This window comes from Scophthalmus maximus, chromosome 16, assembly GCF_022379125.1.
Source record: "Scophthalmus maximus strain ysfricsl-2021 chromosome 16, ASM2237912v1, whole genome shotgun sequence".
NCBI lineage: Eukaryota > Metazoa > Chordata > Actinopteri > Pleuronectiformes > Scophthalmidae > Scophthalmus > Scophthalmus maximus.
In genome coordinates, this window is record NC_061530.1 from 14627230 (window position 1) to 14654007 (window position 26778).

General features: G+C 41.5%; 2 protein-coding genes across 22 annotated transcripts in view; both read right to left on the reverse strand.

Moving 5' to 3' along the window:
- LOC118287080 (calcium-activated potassium channel subunit alpha-1) overlaps positions 1-7751 on the reverse strand; it is a 70693-nt gene extending 62942 nt beyond the window's left edge. For 5 of the 20 annotated variants that reach the window (XM_035611864.2, XM_035611862.2, XM_047327775.1 and 2 more), the window contains exons 1-2: positions 7405-7743; positions 6804-7192 (exon numbers count right to left, since the gene is read on the reverse strand). In XM_035611864.2, coding sequence (XP_035467757.1) covers positions 6804-7037 — 234 coding nt within the window. In that variant the 5' untranslated portion in view covers positions 7038-7192; positions 7405-7743. Of the gene's footprint in view, positions 1-6803; positions 7193-7404 lie in introns of all 20 variants that reach the window. The other 15 variants (XM_035611859.2, XM_035611857.2, XM_035611855.2 and 12 more) reach the window with 10 other exon arrangements.
- A 669-nt stretch (positions 7752-8420) lies between these two features.
- The window catches only part of LOC118287079 (disks large homolog 5-like), a 29279-nt gene continuing 10921 nt past the window's right edge, over positions 8421-26778 (reverse strand). For both annotated transcript variants that reach the window (XM_047327770.1, XM_035611846.2), the window contains exons 7-33: positions 26461-26773; positions 25534-25764; positions 24090-24274; positions 23848-23973; positions 23459-23591; positions 23252-23376; positions 22681-22856; positions 22385-22488; positions 21869-21961; positions 20613-21590; positions 20095-20218; positions 19862-20006; positions 19428-19549; positions 18163-18246; positions 17919-18078; positions 16856-17018; positions 16639-16772; positions 16272-16436; positions 15954-16137; positions 15507-15655; positions 14932-15102; positions 14577-14773; positions 13898-14041; positions 13615-13742; positions 13084-13193; positions 11129-11238; positions 8421-9488 (exon numbers count right to left, since the gene is read on the reverse strand). In XM_047327770.1, coding sequence (XP_047183726.1) covers positions 9385-9488; positions 11129-11238; positions 13084-13193; positions 13615-13742; positions 13898-14041; positions 14577-14773; positions 14932-15102; positions 15507-15655; positions 15954-16137; positions 16272-16436; positions 16639-16772; positions 16856-17018; positions 17919-18078; positions 18163-18246; positions 19428-19549; positions 19862-20006; positions 20095-20218; positions 20613-21590; positions 21869-21961; positions 22385-22488; positions 22681-22856; positions 23252-23376; positions 23459-23591; positions 23848-23973; positions 24090-24274; positions 25534-25764; positions 26461-26773 — 4858 coding nt within the window. In that variant the 3' untranslated portion in view covers positions 8421-9384. The remainder of the gene's footprint in view (positions 9489-11128; positions 11239-13083; positions 13194-13614; positions 13743-13897; positions 14042-14576; positions 14774-14931; positions 15103-15506; positions 15656-15953; positions 16138-16271; positions 16437-16638; positions 16773-16855; positions 17019-17918; positions 18079-18162; positions 18247-19427; positions 19550-19861; positions 20007-20094; positions 20219-20612; positions 21591-21868; positions 21962-22384; positions 22489-22680; positions 22857-23251; positions 23377-23458; positions 23592-23847; positions 23974-24089; positions 24275-25533; positions 25765-26460; positions 26774-26778) is intronic.

Here is a 26778-nt window from a genome sequence, read left to right on the forward strand (position 1 = left end):
TAGACATAAATAATTTTTCACATGATTTCTACCACCATCACTATTAACAAATAGTTGACTGCACAAATAGATTCAATCATGTTCAGAGCCATTAGTCAGAGACAAGCAGACCACCAGCAGACCATGTTAGATTTCCTACAGTCTCTCCAGAGCCCTGCACTGCAGCACTAATCTGATAACACCACGATAACATGTCTAGTTCACTTAGTAGTGAACTCAGCCAACAGGATACAGGAGTGGGAAAATTCTGTGAAACTGCTATGTAGAAATGGGAGGTGAACTGTTTTCAGACAGAAACTGGGGTTTCCATTATTTAGCTGTGAATTGCACTTTGTTGTGATAAAATGGCTCCTTTACAGTATTTATTGTAGATCGTGAATCAAACCAGAGACTCTCCAAGGTTACGTCATTCATTTTGGAGAAAAAAAAACAGAGCCTCTGGGGGGAATTTAAGGCAAATCTCACTTGTGAATCCTTTCATAGGGATCAGGGTGAATGGATCAGACTGCGTGTTGGAGACTGAAATGGAAAAGAACGTGCTGTTTGCCTTGTCAGTCGTCAGCCTGTCAAATAGTGTTAATCTGAACATAAAGCTATCGGCTTCTAGTTTCATAGCAATAAACTGGCTGTGACAGACGATAATGCTGCGTCTTTCACACGTGTATCGTCTGGAGCTTGTTGGCTTTTTTGGCAATACAACAAACATTATGGTTGAAGCATAACGATCGCTTGAAGGTCCCTAAAATATATTACCACAATGAGATTTTAAAACAAACAAACATCTGAGAGTTGCTACAGCGGGGGAAACTTATGATACAATTATTAGAAAAAAGATAAAAGTGAAGATACTCTGGATTATTGTATGCATGCATGTTTTAACATCAATATAATATTCGTTCGTTAAACTCACTGTTATTAGAGGAATAGATTATATATATATTTATAACAAGAATAATTATGTTATATACATCATGTCATGTTTGTTTTTATATGTGCAAAGCTCTGTGGTTTTCATTTGTTTTTCTGTCATCTTCTTATTGGCGGGTTGAGAGACTACAAACTATATGCTGTACAAACAATGCTGTTTGTCTATATGACCTTTGCATGACGAAGGTCTGCAGCCTGTTACGTCATCAGTTAAGTAAATGTCGGGGAATTGTGGGAGATCCTTTTGTTTTCTTTCCAAAACACTTTGGAATAATGCCACAATTCATGCAAAATGTTCTGTCTTTGTTCTGTGTATCTAACCTGTATACAGGTTAGATACAGGTTGATTCTGTTTCGAATAAACAAATCTGCAATACTTTTAGAAGACATAAGACATATAAACAAATTCAGTATCAATGTGGAAATATTTGGTTAGCAAGCATATTTGAGTCTCAAAATTAAATATCCCTTCTGGGAAAACTTTGTAGAAAACAAGCAAGATGGAATTTCGATAACACGCATCTCCCCTGCACGGTGAGCACCCAAGTCTCTTCTTTCGGAAAACAGAGGACAGATTATCTCTGTTGATTATATCTTAGTTACAGTATTTATGCAACATCGCACCTCCACGAGAGGTGACACAGGCCATGTTGAGGGAAGCGATAGCCGTTAAGTACTCTTAATTGGCATCACGCTGTTATCCCTCAAATCTAAAATGATGATTTTTAAATGCCAGTAAAGGCAGACTTTAAAGATGAATCATTTGTAAGATGCCTCTGTCCAATTATTTTTTAAAAGGCTGAGACAGTTTATTTCATCTGAAGGTCATGTGCAGGAAGACACCTTTTTTGACATTTAAATTTCTAATATCTTCCCACTTATAAAAACTTTGATTCAGTCAGTGTAATCAATAAGTTATAATGTTGATGTGGAGTTAACTTTTGTAAAAGTTGCAAGCCACCTACACATCAACATGGTAAAACTATCCACCGCTGGACTTTATTCATCCTTAAAGAAGCTATGGGTTTTAGCTATCAAGAGGTTAGAGGTCAGCCCATGGATATGAAGTGGGAGGTCGTGTACACGGTTTGCTTGGTATTCAAGTGAGATGGTCAAGTCGTGAGAGCACCACTACTACGCAACATGGACGCTAATATTAACGTTACAGTCTGCTTCTAGCAACAGACGCCAACAGAGGGAAAGAAAACACTGTTGAGCGATGTCAACATTTCCCTCCAAAAAATAAGTCATTATTACACAATTTTTCATCCCAAAAAAATTGAACTTCAGTGGCCTTTGGCATTTCTGAAAAATATCAGAAGACACGTCACTACTGGGTAAATGTCGAGGTCCGAGCCGAGGTCATGAACACCACAAGAGGGGGGCTTTTACAATGGGTGGATAAACACAAGTTAATTTGAAGGCAGCAAGTGATTGACTATTGCAAAGTAGTAGTGCAAGATGCGGCAGGTAAAGGTTGGCTGTTAGAATCTAAACTTCGAGAGTAGAAAAGAAGCGGCAGAAATACAAGCAAAAGCAGAGTTAGCACTGCTTTTCACCAATGGAGAAATCATTTATGGTAAATAAATTCTGTTTGATGAAGAACTGCAAGGCTATTTTTTTTTAAACGTACATAAAACTTATTCACATTTAGCGAAAATGAAAATAGACAATATACATTATTAATGGGAACAGACACCAGCAAAGGACATGTACTCATTAAGGCCACTAAGGCAGCAAATGTCCTCTTTGTCACTTTGATCAATAGTCTGAGCCTCCAAATTTAGGTTTCACTCTCTCGCCTAAATCTAGCTCTACTGACAGTATGGGTCATTGATCAACTCTGGAAGCCTATTCTCGTGATCCAACACGTTCATTTCTCACAGGCAGAGTACATTAAACTAGAATAGAACATGTGGCCCATGACACAATTTCTTCAAGAGTGAATAAATAATTTAAAAATGAATTTATATAAATCACATTAAAAATAAATCGAGACATTCTCAGGGGAGGAAAAAAAAAAAAGCCTGAAATATCTGAGTCACATAACTAACTGATCTATTGCCCCTCAGCTGTGTGAAGGACCATCACACATGGCCTCATGTCCTTCCAATAGAATACATATGTATAGCATTTGAGGAAATCACAGATTAAGGACTATTTACATCTACAGCAACTAATAATTGAGATGCAAACATACATACTGTATATACTGTGGATCTACATTAAACTCAATCTTTTAATCCCATCTGTCTTGCATCAGCATTAAGTGCATCTTTTGTCTCTCTGACTGAGAAGCAGCAGCAGGCTCTGGCACTGTAGAGATGTTTAACATTTGTGTCAATCTGAGACCTGTGAGATCCCAGATGGTGCCACGGCAGCCAACCGGGAACACGCTGCTTACATTGTGCAACGTGAGCGGCTAACACTTCCCTTATTAATTACAGAGCCAATTAAACAGATATTATAACCAAGACTGACAACCTAAATTTCAGAGACTACAGTGAAAGGGCTGAGGGGTCTCGAGATCAAAGAAATGATGTCGTCGGCTAGTGTGATGTGTTCCACCGGCACCCCTGGTTAGAGACAAAATCACCTTGCTCTTGAATTTAATTTTCAAATCTTGCAGCAGATGCAAGTTTTTTTCCGACTCAGTGAACAAATATTGTTAATTTTCCAAATTATTCATGATGGCTGATGTAATTGATGCTGTGAGGCATTAATATTCTCTCTGCTTGACTTGTTGGCATTTTGTGTGTTTGTGTGTCCTTGTGCATGTCTGCGTGAGGTCGACAACGGCAGCGCCACTCAGCCATTCCAACTTTCTGACTCACACATCGTGAGCATTCATCTAATAATTACAATATTTCAAACGGCACTTAAAAGCACCGAGAGTGACTCTCGCTGAATCCACAAACCACCCCACCCACGCCATGCACCTGACACATCTAAGGACTCTGAGTCACAGCCAGAAGATGCACAAGGCACCCTGGCTGTGCATAACCTGCCTATCTAAAGATACCCTTAAAAAAAATAATCATCACATCATTACACTGGTAGCACTTTAAGTCCCCTTTTTAGCATTTAAAGGCACTATATAAAAGTGCAATACGTGTTTATAACACTATACTATAGCTTTAAGCAGATACAGGTATTTATTTGTGTATTTTAACAACCATATCTTCTCCTGCAGACACTGACGACTTGCGTGTCAAAGTACAACATAGTTAAGCACTGCTGAAATAATGCAAAATATGTCTTCATACATTGCATTCATTTAGCTGATGCTTTTGTCCAAAGAGACTTACATTAAGTGCAAGTCTTTTATACAGGTTTGTTTTGTGTATGTAAACAATCTGCAAGGTTAAAAAGCTGAAAGTCCTCTCCCCGACAGACAACACTGCTCCTGGAGCTCCTGAAAAGGCTCATCAATAGTCTGGCTGATACTTCCGTGACATGGTGACATCACCATATTATGGACGTGCATAAAGAATGTCTAGCGGCTAGTCTAGCATGCTCCGAACAATGCAGGGTACAGCGAGAGTACAAAAAGTTCATGACCAAGTTCAGAGTGATCATTACATTGCCATCCATGGTAACTGGTTGGTGAGTCAACATGCTTGATCAATGAGACGTCTACTTTTGAACACCAGGCTACTGTTTGATATGTGGCCTCGTCCTCCCAGACAAGACAATACAGCTGTAATTCATCAGAACCTCCCAAACAACGAGTTTCATTGATTACCATCAGACGGGGAAGACAGAGCCACAGCGACAAAGGCTCAGTCTCAGGGACACGAGAACAGAGCGGGGCAGCGAACACCCCACAGAGGGGAAAAACAAACTGGAAATCAGAAGCAGCAGGAGGAAACAGATTATTATCTCCCATCTATAAAGAATGCACTGAAAGCTCCATGTTTGGGCTGCTAATGACATGCACAGACTGGAAGGGGGTGGGGAGGTGTTCCTCCAACACAACCTGACAAATCTCACAGCCGAGACAACTGCATAACACGGAGATTTACCCTTATAATGAAATCCTTTTGCTTGCTAGTTGCTTAGCAACAAAAATACAGATTCATATGGCACATACCGTGTGCGCCTGACACTGCATTTCTGATAATTTGAGGGAGGTTGATTCTCGGATGAGAGAGAAAAGGTGTGAGAGAAAAGAAAACAGGACAGGAGTTATGAAATCATTGTGAGGAGAGCTGAAGGCAGAGAGGCGCAGATTGGAAGTGAAAGGATGACCCGTCCCTGACTGACTCCCACAGAGTAGCACAACAGGTTGGTGGAGCGCACCAGCTTCTCTAGGCAGAATCTGAACAAAACAAAAATCTGACTGCTCCTTTTTTATTCACATATGAACAGTGTTTGACTGTGGACCTGTTTTCTAATTTTCTTTTCTGTGAATCTACAGATTAAAAACCTCGGATGCAAGCTGATTATTATTGATGATAATAAAATTATGTTGTTTAATTCTGCAATTCAAAATAAATAAATAAATACATTTTGTTGGTTCCCGCTCCTTAAATATGTTCATTTGCTGCTATTCTCCATTTTTCTAATCATAACAACTTGAATATATGCGTTAAGTAATTTGCAGACATCCACTGGGATCTAAGTGATTAATACATCAGCAGATTAAAAGCTGATTAAAGCAATCATTAGTCAATCATAGTGCCGCGGACCTAATTGTAACCAGCAACGACCAAAGCATGGAAATGATACAGATGTCTCCCTTCAAAAGGTCGGCACCACCCTGCGTGCAGCATTTGCCATTTCTCCTGTTTCACCCTGCCCGTCTGAGAGATGAAAGCCGCTCCATCTTTGGGACCTTTAATCACCTCGTCCATTATCTTCTTTCATCATATGAGAAAGAATGCAAACTTTTATCTTTTTCCCAAAAATGTATGCATTTTACAGATCTGAAAAAGCAAAACCTAATGAAACGCTCAGTGGACCGCAGGCGGCCTCCGGCAGATGGTGTCGTAGCGACCGTGAAGCAGAAAATCTAGTGGCAGTCTGCCTTTAATGTTAGGAAAATGATTTCTAGGGATTAGAAAGGGGCATGAGTGTTAACCCCCTGCACTGACACTCAGACACACACCACAGGGTGAGAGAACTGGATATCCCAATGTAGTGCAGCAGCTGACAGGCTCCGTGTGTCCTGAGTGGGGAAAACTACTCCTGACTTTTGGACTCAAACAAATGTTGCTGCTCCCCTCAATCTGTTGATGGGAACAAGCATTATGAAAAACTATGTTACGGGGGACATTTCATAGAATATCGATATCGATATCTAAAAATCTCCAAAATGACAAATAAGACTTAACTTCCTCCATTCCAATAACAGAGCTTCCGTGTGACTCTGATTAATAATTCACAAAACAGTTTTCATATGGACCCTTTCTCCAACAGAAAGTAGTTCCAATTCAATATGTTCACAGATAAAGCAGAGACATCATGTCCGGGCAGACAATTTGACACAGAATTTGTTCTTTAAATTGTTTTCAGCAGCACTGATGGAGACAGAAATCTTGCTGGATATGTTATTGGACCTGTTGTTTTGGGGGCAAATACAACCAACAAAATCTATTTGAATGATTTCTGTTTGTTCCATTATGTTGATTTGGAAATGACCCAATCAGAGAGTACTGAACCTATACACACCCTCATCTGTATTCTAGTCCATCAGTAAGATCAGTCCAGAACAGTCACATTTAATTAAGACTCCATGAATCAAACTGGCTGGACAAGTTGTTGTAACGCACTGGGTGTTACACACACACACACACACACACACACACACACAATGATGAAGAAGTACTTTCCCTGAGGAGGGGTGGTGTATGAAATGACCTGGCATGGCCTACCTTCTTTTTAGCTTTGCAGTGGCAGCACACGGTCCACAGGTACTTGAGGGTCCTCCACAGCAGGATGATGAAGAGGCCCCCAAAGAAAGTGACCATGGAGGAGGCGAGGAAAGCCCACCACATCCGCTGGCCGTTGCTGTCACAGGGCACATCGGGCGAAAACGGGATGATCACGTTCATCTTGGACATGTGGATGGACGGGTCCGGGTTGAATCTCTCCCTGTTCTTCGGCATTATCCCCGGGGTGGTCCCCAGTCAGCCCCCGCCGCCCCAACCAGACAGACAGACGACTCGGGTGGGATTCAGGCGCCGTGGGGAGCTGCAGCCAGCGCCCCCTGATGCCCCAGAGGCTCAACCATGTCGAGTGGACCACCTCTCATCCGGCGTCGCTGGAAGCAGAGGACGTGCGGGATGAGTCGAACGGCAGACACACACCAACGACGCGAGAGATACAATTCAGAATAAAAACTTCCTTAGGAAAAGAGAGACGCAGTCGTGCGCCTCATGACGCGCGTTCGCGGACTCGCCTTTACGCGTGGATGTATCTGTGCGTAAAGAAAAAGAATAATCAGCACAAACTTCTCCAAAAAAAACAACTCACGATTCCGCCGACAGCCCCCCCCTAATGGATGAAAGTGAATAACAATAATAATAATTATTATTATTGTGAGTGATGGATCGCTCCTCCTCGTTTCAGCAGGTCCGCCGCTCCGGCTCCGCAACGAAAGGTCGCGTGGTATCGATCTTCATGGGAGGAAACCTCGTTCCGGGGGGGGGGACAATAACAAGCAATGAACACAAGCGACGGCGTCGTGAGGTTGGACAGAGGAGTCAGTCGTGCGATCCTCCGTCTCCGGGCTCCGGCGGCCGCGCTGTCACATCCATTTGTTGGAAGATGGCATTGCAGATTTACAGGTGTCGTGGGGGGGGAGGAGCCATCGACAGCACACGTCGACGCTTATCTGGAAGGTTTGGTTATTTATAGTGGCCGCTTCATCCATTTTTGATGATTGTAACTTCGTGGTCGCGGGCGTCACACGGCGACACTCGACTTTAAACCGACGTCTGACCAGGGACCTACTTGTTACTCCTTTTCATTCAGGTGTTACACGTTGTAGGCTTCTATTTGCTTCACATCGTAGGGAGTATTCGATCAAATAAATCTGAACATGTGCGTTCCGGCAGCGAATGAACTAACTCTTTGAATGAAACATCTGTGTGTTTATAAGAATAAATGCTCCTCAAATGATGAAACTAAAGCGGCATCTCCAACATACTTCATTGGAGTTATTGGAGCAACACCATTAAACTGGAGCTCTGAACAATGTGATATATCATCAATGAGTCAATGACCACGAGTATTTTTAATGAATGATGAGCAGCTGGGATATAAAACGAAGAAAAGGAGAACTTTACAATTTCATACTCCGTGGTGGTTGGCTCCTCCTAGTGGACAAACTGTGCATTGATCGTTGAGGTCCAACTTATCGATAAATAAAATATCAGCATGTTTGTGAATTATTTTGCAAAAGCAGCTCAAAAGAGGAGGGAATTATTCAAGTGAACACAGCCTACATTTCAACAGAAAGAAGAAAATGAAAACACTGACGACTTGCATTCCATTAACTGTACTGGTGTTTTTAATAATTTTGTAGAAATATTAACCTTCATTGGGAGAAAACCTGACCTTCAGCGTTTCCATCCAAACTCAAAGATGAAATGTTGACGTGATCTACTGAAAATCCAGGGGATGCGTGTAAAATGTGTCGAGAGCCAACCGTGACCCAGAAATAAAATACATCCCTTCTTAAAATTCCACTTGACAAAGAGGAGCAGTATTGGCAAAACTAGAAGAACAGACAATCTGGACAAACTGGTTGAACTAACACACCTGTACTATGATTCATCCCCGAAGTCGTTGGTGTTAATCAATTCAAAAATGTAAAGTGATTAACAAAATGTTTTTTAGCTTGGCACAATATTAGTTTTAGCACTGAAATGATGTCAGAGGATAAAAGCAGTGGCATCAGATAATAAAACAGAACAGAAGACGATGTGAAGGAAGCAAAATTTGCCCCAATTTCTCCTCTATAAATAAGAACATAACCTGGAAATATAACCTCCTTCCTATTAACTAGACAACTACGTTTGTATAACAAAAGTTCATAACCAACATCTTTGATTTGATTAGATAAATTAAAAGGGTAGGAGAATATGTATAAATATAGACAAGGGAACACAGTGCTCCGTTCTATCTTCATATCAAGAATAAAGTCTTCAGTTTGCATCCATGCAGAATTCATGTGGTCCAACAGTGGGATTAAAGGAGTGCTACTAGATATAAGGGAAAGTAAAGCATTCAAGTATTAAATACTAGTGTAAACAAATCTATCTGTAGTACAGTACATCACTATTGTAGTGGGAATATTACATGATCATCATCATCATCAGTGCTGATATTGGTATATGTGGATAAAAGTATGATGTCTGTTAGATGTACCGATTCACTGCGGATCCCATGATTTAAAAAAAAAAAAAAATATATCCTCCAATGTTTTTGAGTGACATGAGGTGAGATGTGCTACGGTGCTCCATCTGGAATCCACAGCACTTTACTCTGTTCCTGCTCCACGATGGTCATGATCTGAGTGCAAATGTAGGAGACGCTGCCTCCTTGGACAACGCCTGCAACACAGTGAAGGTGGGGAGGAATATTCACAGAGGAGGGGGGGGGGGGTCAATCATGTCTGCAGATTTGGCTGAAATGTTACTTCAGGTATATAAACATCTAGAGCTGGAGCTCGTTGGTGTTTTCATCATCAATGAATCTGTCTTTTGCATGCTCGATTTTTTAATTGATAACCATCTGTCAGAAAATTGTGAAGAATGTAAGGCTGCCAGGAATTATTATTATTTATATCGAAAATCAATGCAGCAGAACCAGAGATATATTTTCCATCCCACACATTCTTCATCCTCCTCAAGACATGTACACAGACTTTGATGTGAAATAATCAAGTCTTTAAAATGTCAGAAAAACTATGAAAATGCCCATTATGGGTTCAGTAAGCTTAAGGCGCCATTTTCTTTCCTACCAACAGCTCAAAACATCAATATATTGTTATTATTATCACATAAGACTAAGAAGGAAATCCTAATAACTGAAAGGTTGAAATTAGGAAATATGTAGTTTATTGGTTTGAAAAATTGCTGACAATTGACTAATTTCCCAGAACCCAATGCAGAGTCTTGTATTTTCTGACATACAGGAACTTTTAGCACTATAAACAACAACAACATTCTCACGGACAAACAGGACTGTGCAGCTAATTGATTTGCAGACACTCAGATATATAGCTTGGTAATTATAGTTTGCATCGTCACGGCTCGTGTCTGCAGTGGCTTGTGTTCATTTCCACAGCCCTTCCCTGTAAATGGCCTCCTTTCATAGAGTCATTCATCAGCTGGACAGTTGGGTGTCTCAGACTGGTTTCTGCTCCAGATACCAAAACCTTAACTCTGACCTCAGAGATTCTGTGCTCCAGAAACCTCAGATAAACTCCAGTGCGGCTGGAGACTCTCACTGGTGAAACAAGACCATAATAAAATGAAGTTTGTGTTTGTTGCCATGACTTATGGATGTTCTTTTTGGTCTGCACCGATAAATATCAGCGGGTGGAATTTGAAGTGACTCTTAGGGGACAAAAACTTTATGTATGGATATATAATTTTTTTACTTGTCATGCTTGAAGCATCCTGAAAATTACTTTTACATTCTTGACTACAAGATGTCAGTCACAACAATTTTCTGTTCCAATCTGGAGTTTGTCACAGTTGATAATGACAGATTCTGTGTGTAGAAGGACTCAGCAGAAAGAATAACATGTTCGTTATGGGGTTTGTCATCCTGAAAGACCAACAGACAATGCTGCTCACATCTCTATGTAATGCCTCCATTATATAATGGCAGGAATATAAAGTATCATAATCGTCTAATCTGACAAAGTCATCATGAGTGATTATTTATTATTCCATTCACCTCCACTGATCTGAGGAAGAATCTCAGCAACAGAAGAGTCTGCATGGAGATAAACCACTGGAGGAGTTTAGAAATATTGCTTGGTGTGATTTAGTGAGCCTACTCTTTAATAGTTAACATTAATCAAAAAGATGAATCTTTGTTCAGTTCTGCAGTGATACTCAAATTATTCACCATACACATTAACGAAGCCATCTCTGTAAGCTCAAATTGTGTTTATGTAAGTAAGAGCTGTGAACGCACCACCTTATGTACATCAGAGATAAAGTAAGGCACTTCCACCAACCTGTGAAGAAGCGGCTGTACTCCTGCTCTACTTTCTGCGCCGCCTCAAACTGCTCCTTGGAATGTTTCTGAGAGAGTTTATCCCGCAGGTACAAAGGATCCTTCTGCTCCCTGAAGAGACAACATCACAGCAGCAGATGTCAACATCCGACAACATGTCACTGCACATATACATGTTCTTAAAAAAAAAAGTTATGATGGCCGTTTGTTCTCCGAACTCCTGCAAACTCTCGACATTGTGCTTTTAGTTTTATTGTATGTTTAATTGTAATATTCTCAACATGTCCTTTTAAAAATGTAATTTAATTTATTCTGACCCGAATGCACTGCAACAAACTGTGAAGTGTACATATGTCTGGGATATGAATAGATACTAAAGGTGGACGACAGGAATTAAAACCTCTGTTGTGATGACTCCTAATTTTATGTCAATAAATATAACCAAGAGCACAATCCTTTAAAAACTTCCTGGAACCAGATCCCTCCCAAAATCTAATCATCATTGATATAATTGTCATGCAAATCCTACCATAACTATTTGAGTAATCCTTCAAACAAACTAACACACTAGGGGTAAGGTAATAAACTGACTACCTAAAGGCTAATCCAGTGAAATTATTATGTGAAAATTCAAAGTTAAGTGTCATATTGAAGCAAAAACAAAAGAAAAAAAAAGGACATTTCAGTCAAATCTCTTACACAAAGCCTTCCAACTCTTCCTACTTCCCACTTCATATCTGCACACAGTCTTCGTCCACTGGGAGCCTTTGACCCAAACTAGCATCACACTCCCATCTCTCCCTGGCACTCAGCATGCAGTCAACATATTGGTCTGCTGATGCCTCCCAGAGGACAAAAATCCAGGGAAAAGCTTGAGCTTCTGTTGCTGCTGCAGCAGCAGCAGGCAGGCAGTGGGAGGTGTGTTTGCGGCGGCCGCTGCGGATGGATGCGCTGAGTGCTTTAGCCACCCACGCCATGAAGCGGAGCCACAGACCCTGCAAGCTCTCCCTGGACAGCTGGCACTCAGCTGATGACAGCAAAGGCTTAGCGAGAATCAATCTCCATCATGTTTTGCCTGCTGCACCGCTCCATAGATTTGTAGGCGTGGGTACAATGTGCATGTTTGGCCGAGAAAGCCCGTTTTCTGCTCGACCGGAGTGTGTCTTTATTTGTGTGCATGTGCTTAAAGCACCACACTGAAGGTTCAGCAGGTTTAATCTTCCCGTGCAATCGCACATGAGAAAGCAGAGGGAGCTTTGAGATATCACCATCGTCCTATGAAAACCCGGCAGGTGGTCGAGCAGAGCAGGCTTGTGCTTTCTGAACTCACTGACAATGATCAAATCAGGATGATCAATTAGTTTTTGTTGTGTCTGCAGGATGAATATGATTATGGAAGCAGAACTAAATAAATATGTACATTTCAATTTCCTGAGTGTCCATTTCAACAAACGGAAAATTAAGAGAGTAATCAAGAAATGTATTTCCTGGTAGGAGGTCTGGCATCGAAAACGGACGAGAGGCTGAGTCATTCTAAGATCCATCTCCTCAACCAAAACATTGTGCTGACTAGGAAAAGCAAGTAAAGACCCCGTTCATGCCAAATAATCTTCTACATGTGTGCGTATCCGTTGGATTTTTTTAAGAATTCATGTGCAATTATCGGACAATGAGATAAAAACAGGTGGTTAAATAGAGGCTACAGACACTTCAGAGTAGGCTGATGACTTGTGCTTTATATTTTGATATTTTCTGTAAAAAAACATTTTCTAAACATTATTCTTCCATAAACAGCCTCCAGAACCAAACATCTTGGATGATTGATTTTCTCAGTAGGTCGCTGAAGGATCTGAACTTGGATAAACAGCAGTGGCACTAAAAAACTCACAGCACGTTTCAAATGTCTTCAGGCAAAAAACTTTTTTTTTTTTTTTTTTAAGATATGGGATTACTCACTTTATCTGCTTGGCATTTTTGTAGCGAATGAATATGACGATTGGGTAGATGTGAACACTGTGAAGCCGTTCGATGGCGTGGGGGGCAATGTCGAGTAAACAGTGACAGTCCTGTGAGAAAATAGCAAAAGGCTGCATGAGAAATGGATGATGGTTCAAAGCAGGAGGACGGAAAAATAAACATGCCAAATGTTGTTTTTAAATATTTCACAATGGGATTTGGTACGTATCTAAAAATGAAGTGGTCACTAAAGCTTCATTTTATCTGTGATGGACTAAAGTGCATACATTTCTTCTGCATGTTGTCAGATCTATGGGCCAATTTCGAAAAAATCTTCTAAAATGTTGAAACATTAATCCTGATTCTGCTCCTACCTAGTTAGTTACCTCAATTTTTTTCTAGTCTAAGCTTTGGTAATCAAACTTGGCAGTTATAAAAACTCAACAAAGATATAACTTGTATCGATGCTGTGGTGCCCAGATGCCACTAAATCCTGGTGTGGATTATAATCCCCAAAGAGATGGAATTTACCTTCTCTGTGATTTCCTTTATTGAGGCAACAGTCGTCACATCGAAATGGCCGCTCCTCCGTTTGTAGTCGATGAACACGCAGTCCTTCACTCCTCGCTCGATTGCCTGCTGAGATGCCTTCATGATCTCTGGAAGTAAAATAATATCCCTTTTTTAAAACTAGACATCTCAGTCTTTATATTATGACATCGGTGAAACAAACCTGATAAGACCCCTGATGTGAAATACTTTTTGAGCATATACACACTCGTTACAGACACATTAAGTGCAAACACAAGCTCACCAGGCAGACAGCGACAGAACTTTTCAGAAATCTCCTTCACCAACATCTCTTTACTGGCCTCCACCAACGGGCCCAAGATCAGCACTGGTCTGGGGAACGAGCACTCGACCTTCTGAACACGCTGGTACATCAGGTTCCCTCCGTCTGAGTAGATATACACAGATTTACAATTCATTCCAACATACAGACTTTCAAGGCTGGCAGTTTCCTCGTTTGGCTAACAATAATTGCAGTTCATCTGCATTTCCATCCTGATATTTCTAACAAGGATGCCGATGGCCCTACACTGAAACAGAGGTGTGCAGAAGGAAATGCATTTGCTGAAGTAATGAAAAAGCTGGTAATGAAAAAGCTGGAGTTTAATATCTTTTATTTATCTCTACTTAATTTATTGGGAAACCACTTGCTACTATACATTTTAAGCTTTTTTCATTAGACTTCATTACTGTGGATAAAAACTCAATCTTAACGTTTCTCTCTCCCCGTTTACTTTCCCTCTTTTACCTTACAGATGATGTGAACCCCATTAATTGGAGATTAAAAATGTTCAAAAAGGCAATTACATTAATTTTGTACAAAATATGCCTTTTACTAACTTCTGAAGCATCTGAATAATTCTAAAATGAAACTTTTCTCCATTCTTGTTAACTCATTATGCTGGGTCTTGTGTATCTCTTACCCTCCGTGATGGGTAAAGAATCTGTGCTTATGGCGTCCAGAGCCATCAAATCCTTCCCATCCTTGGACCCGCTCCGTTTGTGCTTCAGCCTACGACGGAAGAAGGACCTCCGCGCAGCAGCAGACAGCGTCTTGTTGGTGCCATTATCGTCTTTCATATCAGCCGTGCAGTGTCTCCTGCAGAGCTCCTGGTCCATCCTGCATGTTCATATGAACACAACTGTAATCACACCCCATTGATGAACCCTGAGGTGCTTGTTCAGATTGAGGTAGATCATTAAATTGGACGAGATAATTACAAACGCAGTAATTAAATTAACTCAGGTATAATGACGTAAACTACAGGCTGGACTTACATGTATTTACTTGGAATCTGCCCCTTTTCCAGCTTCTGTGCGTTCTCATCAAGGTGCCAGGCCATCCAGTAGCCAAAATTGCCATTTGGCAGCGTGTCTTCAACAAACAGGATGTCGTCCTTCTTAAAGCTTAGTTCCTGCTCCACCTCCCCAACCCTCTCATAAAGTGCTCTGATAAGAGATGGACAATAAAGCAGCTGGGATGAATCATTTTTTTGGAACTAACAGAGGGACATAACAGAGGAGTGAGGGAGGAATTCACTCAACTATGATGTGTTCTGTGTTAATAATTCAACCTTTTCATAGATTCAGTCTTGACTAGAAGCCCCATTTACAAAACATTATAGCAGAATTTCTTAAGGCTGTTTTGTTAAGCCGAATATTGTCAAACATCACGTTACAAACGTGATGGTGTCCAATGCTGTAATGAAATTTCATTTAACCTGTATGTTTTCAGGTTCTGGTGACTTGGTTGCTTGCTACAAAACCCAAATGTGCACAACAGCAAAAGCTAAATCTTGACAAACTTTGTATCCGCAGTTTGGATTGTTTGATAAGAGAAATATTTCGGGTACCTAATGAAAAATCCATCTCCTGGGGACTCTTTGATCGCGTCAAGGTTGTCTATGTAGTTCTGGACCTTGAATGTGAGTGTTTCCGCTGGTTTCAACATTTCCAAGTATGCTTCTTCTTTAGTTTTGTTCTTCATGCTGATGCCGTTGTACTGTTTGAAAACATCAATTGACAAATCATAGTTGACAAAAAGACACTTGACTTTGGCAGCCAACACAGAATGACTCATTTTTTTCAGTAAAAGTGCAGTGAAAAGATTTTTTAAAAAAAGGACATAAGTTGTCGGTCATCCGTCTTTGCCTGAATGATTTAACCAAATATGCTAAAATGGAGCAGTTCTTCATCATTGAATGTGTAGTTTTGTAGCAGTAATTTGCTGCTAAGGGCATACAGGGGCTTTTAGGACAAAATGTTATTTGTATTGTATACATCATGAACCATGCAGGTACCTCCACCAGCAGGTCTCCAGGCAGCAGGCCGCCAGGACTCTTAGCCGGGCTGTCGTCATCCAGACTCTCCACAAAGACGCCATAAAGGTTTCCTCCGCAGATCTGAACTCCCAGCTCCACCTGGATCCTCTTCAGCCTCACCAGCCGAGGCTCAGTAGCTCTGCGTGAACCTGAACCAGGAATCCTGAAGAAAAGCCACACAGTCAGGTTAAAGATTTTCATTTTATTTATTGACAAATGGTCACCAGACATCATTCACCACAAAATAAGAAAGGACACACCTCTACGAGTGTTAACAGAAATCATTTACAGTCCTACCGGAAAGAGTTGTTGGGGCTGGTGGCGGGAGACGTGTGTTTAGACGGCGGCGTCACGGTGCCCTCGTCCTGCTCACTCAGGGTGTCGGGGGTGGAGGGGTTGTCCGGGGTGGTGGCTCCGCTGCCTTGGGGCGTCGGTTGGTTACTGATGGACTCCATCCGAGACCTGAGGAGAACAGAGGTGTCAACATTAAAAAAGACAATACATCACTCGCTGTTGCGGCACATTAAAGTTCATGCAATCTATTATGTATTCCATGTTAAGAGCTAGCATTTGGTAATTGATCTAAGTGACATTAGTTGTCTGTGTGTACAGGGTTCGTTGTTCATGCAGTAACTTTACGCAGCAGAACTCCTCTCAGTCTTACCCGGAGCGCGAGTGGTTGCCCAGCTGAAACATGTGAGGATTATACTGAGCCAGAATGGTGACAGTGTCACACTGCTGCCCGATCACAAGTCGTGCCTGCTGCTCGTTGGCATTACGAAGGTTGATTCCGTTAAACTGGAAACAGCAGTGATCAGTTAGAAACACAGAAATGATGAACAACAGGTAGATACTAGGTTGAGTTTTTTCGGCTGCTGTACCTCGAGGAGCTGGTCTCCGTACGCTAAACGAGCCTGGTGTGCGATGCTGCCTGCGGTCACTTTGGAAACAAACACTCCACCGTTCTCTCCACTCACGATGGAGATCCCCAGTGGTTCAGCTCCTTTCTGTACTGTTACATTGCGTGGCTCCTCCAAGTACGGCCTTCAGCAGAAAAGAAGAAAAAAAAAAAGAGGAACATTTTGTACAACTGTGAAATGCTGACATCTGTGAGAAAAAAATGAAGACAGGTGCAACAAGCAATTTTAAAGGATAAACCCTTAATTCAAAACAAAATTCAAAAGAGAGGTTGATGCATGCAATCTGACATTTAAATTCAATGCAGCTCCCTGGACAGTGATTTTCGTCTAACGATTTCTTTAAATTAAAGATGCGCTGCTGGCCTCTGAAAGGAATTCTATTTGACATGCCGTGTGCTTTGCAGAATTCAAAGTCATGCAATCATACAAAATTCAACAGCTTTCTGAATACAATAACACGCAGACAAAGACGATGACTTTAATGGACCCATTACTTTTCATTAAACTGTTAAACATCCAAACAGATCAAGGGACCACTGCTGCTAAGCAAAGCTAGAATGTGACATTTCTAATTGCATTTATAGACAGAAGGTCTTAAGGTTGGTGCTCTAAAGGTGTTGAGGATAAACTGTGTGTGCTACGAGCAGCACAGGACAAACCTCAAGCATCTTAAAGAGAGGAACTTGGGCTTAACTGCCAGTGGAAGTCTGACAGAGGAAGTTTTATAAGAGACAAATCTGAGAACAAGACGAAAAGAGGAAAGAGATCACATGTAATCACCCAAACCAGGAGAGACAGATTTCAGGTTAAAATTAACTGCAGCAGGGAGGAGAAAGATGAGGATAAAATGATAAATGGTAAGTCTGTGCAGTAACAGTGTGAGATGGAAGCTCACAGCTTTGTTTACTGCTCTACAAGCATTTAATCACAATGAACCAGACAGAAGCACAGACAAATGGTGGAAAACACGTCGTTCTCCGCTGAATGATGGCGGCGTAACGACCGGGGCGAGTTGCTGGCCTACCCATCCTTCCTCCTGTCCCCAATAGGAGCAGGGCTGACTGATATCCTGGGCTGGGTAGAAATGGAGCTCTGTGATTGGCTGCTGGTGAAAGACGATGTCTCCAGGTTGACGGGGGACATCGGAGGTGTCGGGCTGCTGCACTCTGAATGTGTGAGAGAGCCTAGGAGTGGAAAGAGAGAAAGACTCACTGTTACCTGATGTAATGTTTAGTAACATTTAATGGAGCTGCTGAAGGCGACTGTACCTCGGTCCGATCCGGTGGAGCGGGGATAACGAATGGGAAGGATCTTAATCCGCTCTGCCCTAAACTGTAAAGTACTCAAGGAGCCTAAATAAAAAAGAGCAAAAGTATTAAAAGGGTGAGTTCACCCAAATTACAAACAAAACAAACATTCTCTCACTTCTCTAGTTATCCAGCCATACTGATACAAGACTTCCAGCAGGAATTCGCTCAGTGAAAGTGAAACGCTTTTCTTCCTCCTGAGTCGGAGACACACTTCTCTGATTCATTACCACAGTACAAATGTTTGATGTGGTCAATTAGTCACCGTCATCACCTGAGCTGAGTCACAGAGATTGTGTTGCATCTTGTCGCTCGATCACTTTAGTTGCTGGATAACAGCACGGACACTCATTAAACACATCCATTGTTGTGTGTGCACCAATGTTTGTTGTTACGATTTTAAAATGCAGACAGTCCTCAAGAGTTTTCAGACAAAATTAGCAGTTAAAAAAAAGAATAATCTAAAGTGATGTCTCAGTATGAGAGATATCATCTTTCTTTATATTCATTTGTGTTATTTGTCAAAATTTGGTCGCTACATTACCCACAAAGCAACGGCACCACTGACAGTTTGGTAGGAGATGTGGGGGTTTAATGCTAGACCTTGTTTAATGTAGCAATTTGTAGACAATTTATCAGACTTTTATTTCCCCTTTTTTTCATTTTTCATATTTTGCTATTGTCTTTTAGTATGAATGGGTATATATATATATACTTTATATACATGCAGTTTATTTTAAATGTATTCATTAATTCTTCTCTTTGTTTGTTTTGTTGTTTTATAAATAAGTTGTCAAATAACACAATATCCATATCAGCTACATCATGTCCCAATGTGTTAGTTTTGTCTCGTCTCACCCATTATGTCCACTATGTCTGTTATGTCTACTCTCACTTAATAAAAGTCTTCATGCAGCTCCCTCTGGAGCCACAAGAGGCTTTATAAAACTTATTTAACATATGCAGTAGTAATCCCCCAACACCAGAACTTCCAAATTAAGGCGAGTCCCAGTTACTTCCTACCTTTGTGAAAAAATATTGATCCCTGATAAAACCATTAAATCTGGATAATCCAAAGTAACCGGGACATTGTTGATGATAGTTCAAAAAATAAGAAAATATAACAAAAGCTATATTTAGGTCTAATAACCACTCAAAGTAAGAGGAAAAAATATGTTTTTATAACATTTGTTATGATTTGCATGAAACTAGGACTTTATTCCTACCCAGTCTGGCACTGGAGGGCAGGGAGTTGGTGCTGTGTGGTGGCTGGCTGCACTTCATGTCAGTCGATTCTGCAGTACGCTTGTGGCTTAGATCCAGGCTAAGGCGACCTTGATGCTGGGGGCTGAAAGTGGAGGAAAAGGTCTCAGTAAATCTCTGGGTGGACAATTATTCAACTCAGAGAAAGATGTTTTTTTGACTACAGACCATCTGTTCATAAGATCTAGGGCAGGGTGAACACAGTTTATGTCTGACCAATACCAAAATACATTCATTTTACAATAATATGTAAAGAGAGAATACTCTGTACTTTTGATGTAAAAATTGTAGTTTCTTCACAATTTGTTTGAATTGTGAAACAATACAGACTAAAGGTAGTGAGAACCAAGACTAACGCAGTGAGTCTGGAAGATGAATAGACCAGATGATGTTACACCTTGTGTGCGAATGTGGATGGACTCCTGAGCTGGGAGCTGGAGGACAATTGTTGCCCTGGATCTCATGGCTCCAGGCCGTGTAGACCGGGTTCCTCATCACAGCCGTCACAGCTGGACATGGGGCTAAACCTCGCTGTGCTGCATCTGGGAAAAAAAACAAGTATTAAATTATGAAATGTTAATTAATTATAACAAAACACGAACATCTTGGTTTCTTGTACTGATGACTTACGTGCTGCAATGCTGCTGTAGCTGGGAGGTGCGAATGACATGCTGTACCGATTAGTTCTCATAGGAGAAAAGCGTAACAAGTCCACCGGCTCTGGGGAGTACTCGTCATTAGAGAAACTCTGTACCTGTAAAAGACAATCAGCAAATAAGTCGAGGGCTGGAACGGACAATTGTTCTCATTTTTTTTTAATTCGTCAAAAGCAAACTTTAAATCACAGGTTCCAATAGCCCAATGTTTCTTTTCGTTTGGCATTTGTCCATTAGTAAAATTACTTTTGCTATACAATTTAAAATTGGATTAATCAGGGAACTGTTTCAACACTAAATCAGACCGACCAGGAATAAAGAAAGGAAAGACAGAAGGAGGCGACCTACTGAGGACCGGCATGTGTCAAAACGGATGCCAGATCAGATTTTTGCACTTTGAGATTACTTTTAGCAATGAAAAGTGCTCTATAAAGGAAATTTATTATTACTATTATTACTATTATTATCAGATAAGGCCAGTATCTCAGTTACCTGCATGGGAACAGGGATGTGTAGTGGAGTCACATTTCTCCGCAGTGCCGGTGCCGATTTTGGTCGGTATCTCCTCTTTATTTGCCCCTCCGCCCTATGTCGCCTCCCTTCTTCCTCTGCAGGTTTCTTGATGGCAATCTTAGTCTCGCCTGGAGGAGCATCGGTGTAATAGAACTGGTTCCCTGCCTGTCCATCGTTCTGTGGGCTTGTAGCTTGAGCCGGCGAGGCAGGGGGAGTGCCGGTGGTGATGGTAGAGTCCGAAGCCGAGCTGTTCTGTTGCCGATGTTTGAACCTGAACGAGTCACTTCTGGCAGGCGGGGTGGGAGGGTTCTGAGCGGATTCAGATATTGAGCTCTGTGGCGAGTGCTTGGGCAACTGGGAGACAGACATGTAGTCCAGTTTTGGGGGCACATCAGGTCTCCTGAAAGCATTCACCTCAAAGATGGACTTCCTCTGTTTGGGTTTTTTGTAGATGGAGAGCTGGGCGTACTCAGTAATTGAAGCTCCCGCGATTACTTTAGGCCACGTGCCTCCGCTTGGCTTGGCTGGTGAGCTCTGCACCCGTTCAACAGCTGTCTGAGGTGAGCTGCAGTCCGAGGGCACCGGGGCGAAGGTGAAGGGGCGATGGTGGATCTCCTGCCTCCTGTAGCAGAAGTCTGGGTGGGGATCTGAGGGAGTGTGCGAGGTGGAAAGGGAGCGGGAGTGCACAGAGCTGTCGGAAAAAGGCTTGTGGTGGGAATGTGCACTACTGCTGCTGCTGTTATCCAGAGAGTCACCGGCATCCTTACACACCTCCCCTCTGCCGCCAGAGTCACAGCTGCAAACGTCCGTTTGTGTGGAGCAGTTGTGCTTGGAGCAGTTGTGCTTGGAGTTCCTGCAGTTCCGAGTGTGGACCTCACAGGACTGAAGTCGGGAGCTCTTTTCCGAGTCTTTCAAACTTTCAAATAAACTCTGACCCGAGCAGCTCTGTGGGAGGAACTGTCGAGGAAGGGAGGTAAATATATAGTTCTTTTACGACACTCATTTCATAAATAACAAGAAATTGAAGAATACAGCAATCATCTACAACCTAAGTGACTCACAGTGGGATGATAGACTGACATTTCATCCAAGTTTGTGAGATATTTACAAAAAAAAGCTCAAGATAAACATAATTTGTAGATGTTTGAAACTGTATTCTTGATATACACAAAAAAGTGTGTGTGTGTGTGTGTGTGTGTGTGTGCGTGCGTGCGTGTGTGTTTAGGAAAATTCACCTTCATGAGGGAGATGCTGAGAGAATCGTGGCAGTTTCTCAGCAAAGACTCACATTCAGAGAGTGACGTGTTATCAAGAGCAATTCCATTGATCTGTGGTGAAAATCACAGAAATGACAAAGCGGACAATATGACACATTGTCTTGCTATGTGCCTATGCCATATGGACGGTCAATTGGGGCGTGCTGATCAAAAATAAATTTGCATGAAAATTTGGAAAAAAGCTGTGTCCCGTTCCGACAATGCATACTAATGTTAACTATCAAAGACAACAAAAGATGCACGTTAAGTTTAAGCATTGGAGGAGCAGTAGTTCAGACACTCAAACATTTAATCTTAATAGTATCATTGTGTACTGTAGATTTGGGACAGACGTATAGAGAATATGTTGATTCAGAAACAACAGTAGAGGGCACTAGAGGCAAATTTAAATTCTTAACTGTTGCCTCGTGGTTTAAATGAGAATAACCACTTTCCATATAACTTAAGCTTGAGTTTTTTCTTCAGCATACTCACAGCTAGAAGTCTGTCACCAACAGTGAGAGCACAGTCTCTAGCAGCTGGACTGCCTGGAGCCACAGTGGCAACAAACACTCCACTCTCCAGGCCAATGCCACTTTCTGAGAGATAAGAGAAGGAGAATGACAGAAATAATATTAAAACAACAAGCAAATACATAGTTACACAACTGTCAATTTAACTTATTGCCTTTAAATAAATATGATCATCACACATTCTTTTTAAAATTGGGATTTCATTCTTTGGGATTTTTAATGGTAACTTTTATTTCTTAATTGGAGCTTGACGTTTACCTTTGTGTCCAGCCAGGTTTATCTGGATCGGAGTGACGATCCGTCCTCCGAGTGACTTCCTCCTGCGAACCACCATGTTGATCACCCCCTCTCCGCTCAGCACGGCTTTGATCACCTGCTTCCGATCCTTATTGGTCAGGTCCACATCATTAATTTTTAACAACCAATCATTCACCCTGCACAGATAGAACGGAGTGGTGATTTGATGAGTCCGGCTCATAAAAGGAAAATAAGGACAAATACAATTAAGGGCTGAATAAAAATAATTGAGTACTGACTAAAAAGTTGTTCATAACACTGAGTAATGGAAAGTCTAGTATAAAACTGGAATTGAATTCTTGTTTATTTTCTCTTCTTTCATGAGCTATTTCTTGATCTGAATCAGGAAACTTTTCTAACCTTACACAGTATCTTCAGTTGGCTTGATTTTTAAAAGAAAAAAAAATTGCAAATGAAATATAAAAAACATTTTTTTGTGATCGACTAAAACTTCTGGTGTTTTATCACCACTGATATTTCAAAAAAATATATTTAAATGATACCCAGTGATAAGAAAATGTGCCTTATTTACCTTAATCTTCCTTCAGCGATACTTCCTTTATCCACCTTACTGACAAATATGCCACAGTCTCCAGGTAAATAGGGATCATTTACCCCCTCAGCAATATCAAATCCAAGTGCTTTTAAATCCATGTCCTGAAAAAAAGAGACATTCACTCTAATAATTTGAAGGTACGTTATTGAAAATAAAACAGAGATAGATCATAGTGGCTCTTACTCTGTGCTTCTCAAATTCAACAACCTCCGTCTCCCACTCCATTGAGTCAGTGTCGATGGCTGAATCGTGTGAACTGTGAGCCATTAACTGACGAAACCTCGCTTCCTCTTCTAACTGGTCCTCCACCTTTTCTCTGCAGAAAACAAAGTATGAGGCTCTTCAATGAATTCAGTCACCTTTTGGGAGTAATCTGAATTTGATGTCAGCGACACAATCTATACACTAGGTGGCACCAAAAATCTGGTATAAAATCTACATCCTGGATCCGCAAACAAGAGGGGCACATTCTCTCACAAGGGAAACTTGAAGAACATCAAAGTTTTAAACCTAAATATAGAGCAGATGGCATAAGCCCGACACAAAAAAAAAATAGTGGAGAAATGACGCACTTTAGTTCTTTGAGTTCCCGTGCGGCGTCGTTCTTCTGTTTCCTCATGTCATCCAGATTCCTCAGAGCATCTGCCAGATCACTCACAGCTCGGTCCCTCTCTCGCCTCAGGTTGTCGCAGAGTGTGCTGACAGATTAACACATTTTAAAACAAAATTTAAACAATTCTTTTTTAGACTCTCTTTGCTGACATGCAATATATCTCAATGGGAAACACGGATGTCTTGAAATCCAGCTCCTTACCGAATGCTCTCCCTCTCTGCCACTATCTTGTCCCTCTCCTGAAAGGCCCAGTCCCGTCGACACTTGGCTACCTCCGCCTCCTGCAGCGCCTCCTTCAGCTCCTGAGAGATGGCCTCGTACTGCTTCCTCAGGATTTCAATCTCCTTGTTGGCTCGCTCCATGTCAATCGTGGCAGAGTCTTGTTTCTGCAGGAGTTGGAGGACACGTAAGACGATGAGTATCAGCATCAGTGTACTACGCATGTAGATGCAGTTACATGCCTTTGATCGAATATGTTCCTTGATAGTGTAATACGCAAAAGGGTGAAGGGATTTTAATTCATTTGATCCTTTATAATCGTTAGCCCTTTCACACATGAACTCTGTAAAACTTCTGGAAAATTGGGTCTATTTTTTTCCATAGGAAAAGTTCCGGAAAATGGCCACACTTCAATGCATGTCTGAGAGCAGTTCATGAGAACTTCAACATCATGTTTTCCTTCAACATAGTTTTGTTCCAACATATTTATGCAACGCTTGAGGATGCGTTCATCCTCATAGCATTTGTTCAGCAGGGCGGGGTCCAGCGAAAACCACACAGTCGTCTGACAAGAAGTTAAACCTGCCTTAACAGTGGTAACGTCATCCAGCAGCTCTTCATGTTTGCCAATCAAATACATGCAAACACACATACCTGGTCCATTACTTTATGACCCGAGTGACGTCATTCTTTTTTTCTAACCTTGCCATCGTTGTGCTCGTTAACTTTGTAGAGATGAACTGAGTAACGTTCTGGTGTGTGAACTCATTAATGTATTGCTTAAACTAAACCTGTATAATGATGCCCCTTCAAATCTTTTAAATTCAGTCTGAAGGCTTTACTAGATCCTTTTAAAGATTTGAACTTACTACACATGGTGTTGTTTTCAAAAGAAGATAACCCTCAATTTATTTCAAGATTAAATATTTCATCATGTTTAAAAGGTGGTTTGAGGCATAACCATCGATCATTTATTGGATAAGATAGTGTGATATGTAGTGTGTGTGCGTAATCAATGGAAAATCTGTTTTCGTATGTGTAGCGCATGCTCTGTCTCTCTCCCTCTCTTTAAATAACTGCACAGCAAGGAGACTGTCAAGTGTAGTGACAGCATCAATCAAGTCAATGGCTAAATTAATTCCATTAGACTTTGCTGCAAGGTTTTCTTGTGCACTTCAGTTAGAGAAAATCTTTTCACTGTAATTACTGGTAATTTTCTAATGCAGGAATATCAGGACTTTCATCACAATTAGTCGGACAGTCACACATCTCTCAACAGAATCAATGTGCGGAAACCTACCAGCTGCTGGAAAAACAAAACATTTACTACTACTATACGAGATGGGATGAAGGGATTATCGTCAGAGGGGGAAAAAAAAATCAATCCCTCCATTTGTAATGATAAATCTCCCGTCTGTCTGGCTACCTGTCTGGCCTGGTAATACTCTCGCAGCAGCTGGTCCCTCTGGATGATCGCCTCCGTCCTCTCCTTGCGGGCCACGTCCCTCTCCTCGCGCGCCGTCTCGATGTCCTTGCAGGCCTGGCTGAGCTCTTTCTGGGCCTCAGCCTTGTCCTTCACCTCGTGGCAGTATTTCTCCAGCAGCTCGTTCTTTTCGCAGATGGCCAGGTCCCTGTCCACCAGTGCCGACGCCAACTCCTGCTCATCACAAAAACAAATTACATAGGGTGGTAAATAAAAATGGAATACTCGTGTATTGATATTCTTGATATCATATTACACTTTGATACATAAAAAGAGAAGGATAATTTTTTCTTCTGCTTGTTTGTAACTCCCAATGTGTTTCTTGTGCAGGTGCGATGCTGGAAATTCTCCCACTGGGATCAATAAAGTCTTATCTCACTAAATAAAAAGTGCTACTTACAACAAACTTCCTATTAGGGAAAGAACTACTCACATATATAATATATAATAAGTTGCACCTCTTTTTTTTAGTGGCCATTTTGGGTTTTCGTTATTTCTTTATTCACCCTGAACTGTAAATTATGACATACGATTGCTTTTTGGCAAGCCACATCAAACTCTGGGTGTTTCCAAAACAAACAGTGACAGCAGTAACCCTAACCAGCAACGACAGTAAATACGTTGTAACAGATATTATGCCATAAATCATTCTCATTAACATGTATATTCACGTTATTTTCCACACATAGCAAACAGAATGAAAGGTAACTCTTAAATACATGAGCTTTGCTTCATATTTACAATGTCTTTTAAAAAATACAATTCAGCAAAGCCCTGATCCAAACAGGATTTACTGTTCTCAGTGTAAAATAATGAACAAGATTTGATTTGCATTAAAGAGACTAAAGGAGCCCTCGTTCCAGCTGTTACCTGTCGCAGAGCCTCCAGCTCCTCGTTGGCCACCCGTCTCTGAGAGGACGTGTTCTTCAGCTTGGCTTCTGCCATCTCCAGCCCAGTCTGAAGCCTGTCCACCTCTTTGATCACTTGGTCCCGCTCGCTCATGATCAAACGGTACTCGCTGATCACAGAGTCTCGCTCCTCCTTGTATTTCTCAGAGTCCTTCGCTGCCTTGAGCTGCTGGGTCTTGAGCCGCGTTGCCTCCGACTGCAGCCGCTCCATCTCTCGCTGCAGCTCCTTGTTCTGCGTCGCGGCCTTGGACAGTTCCTGCTGTGTGCTGTCAAACCTGTA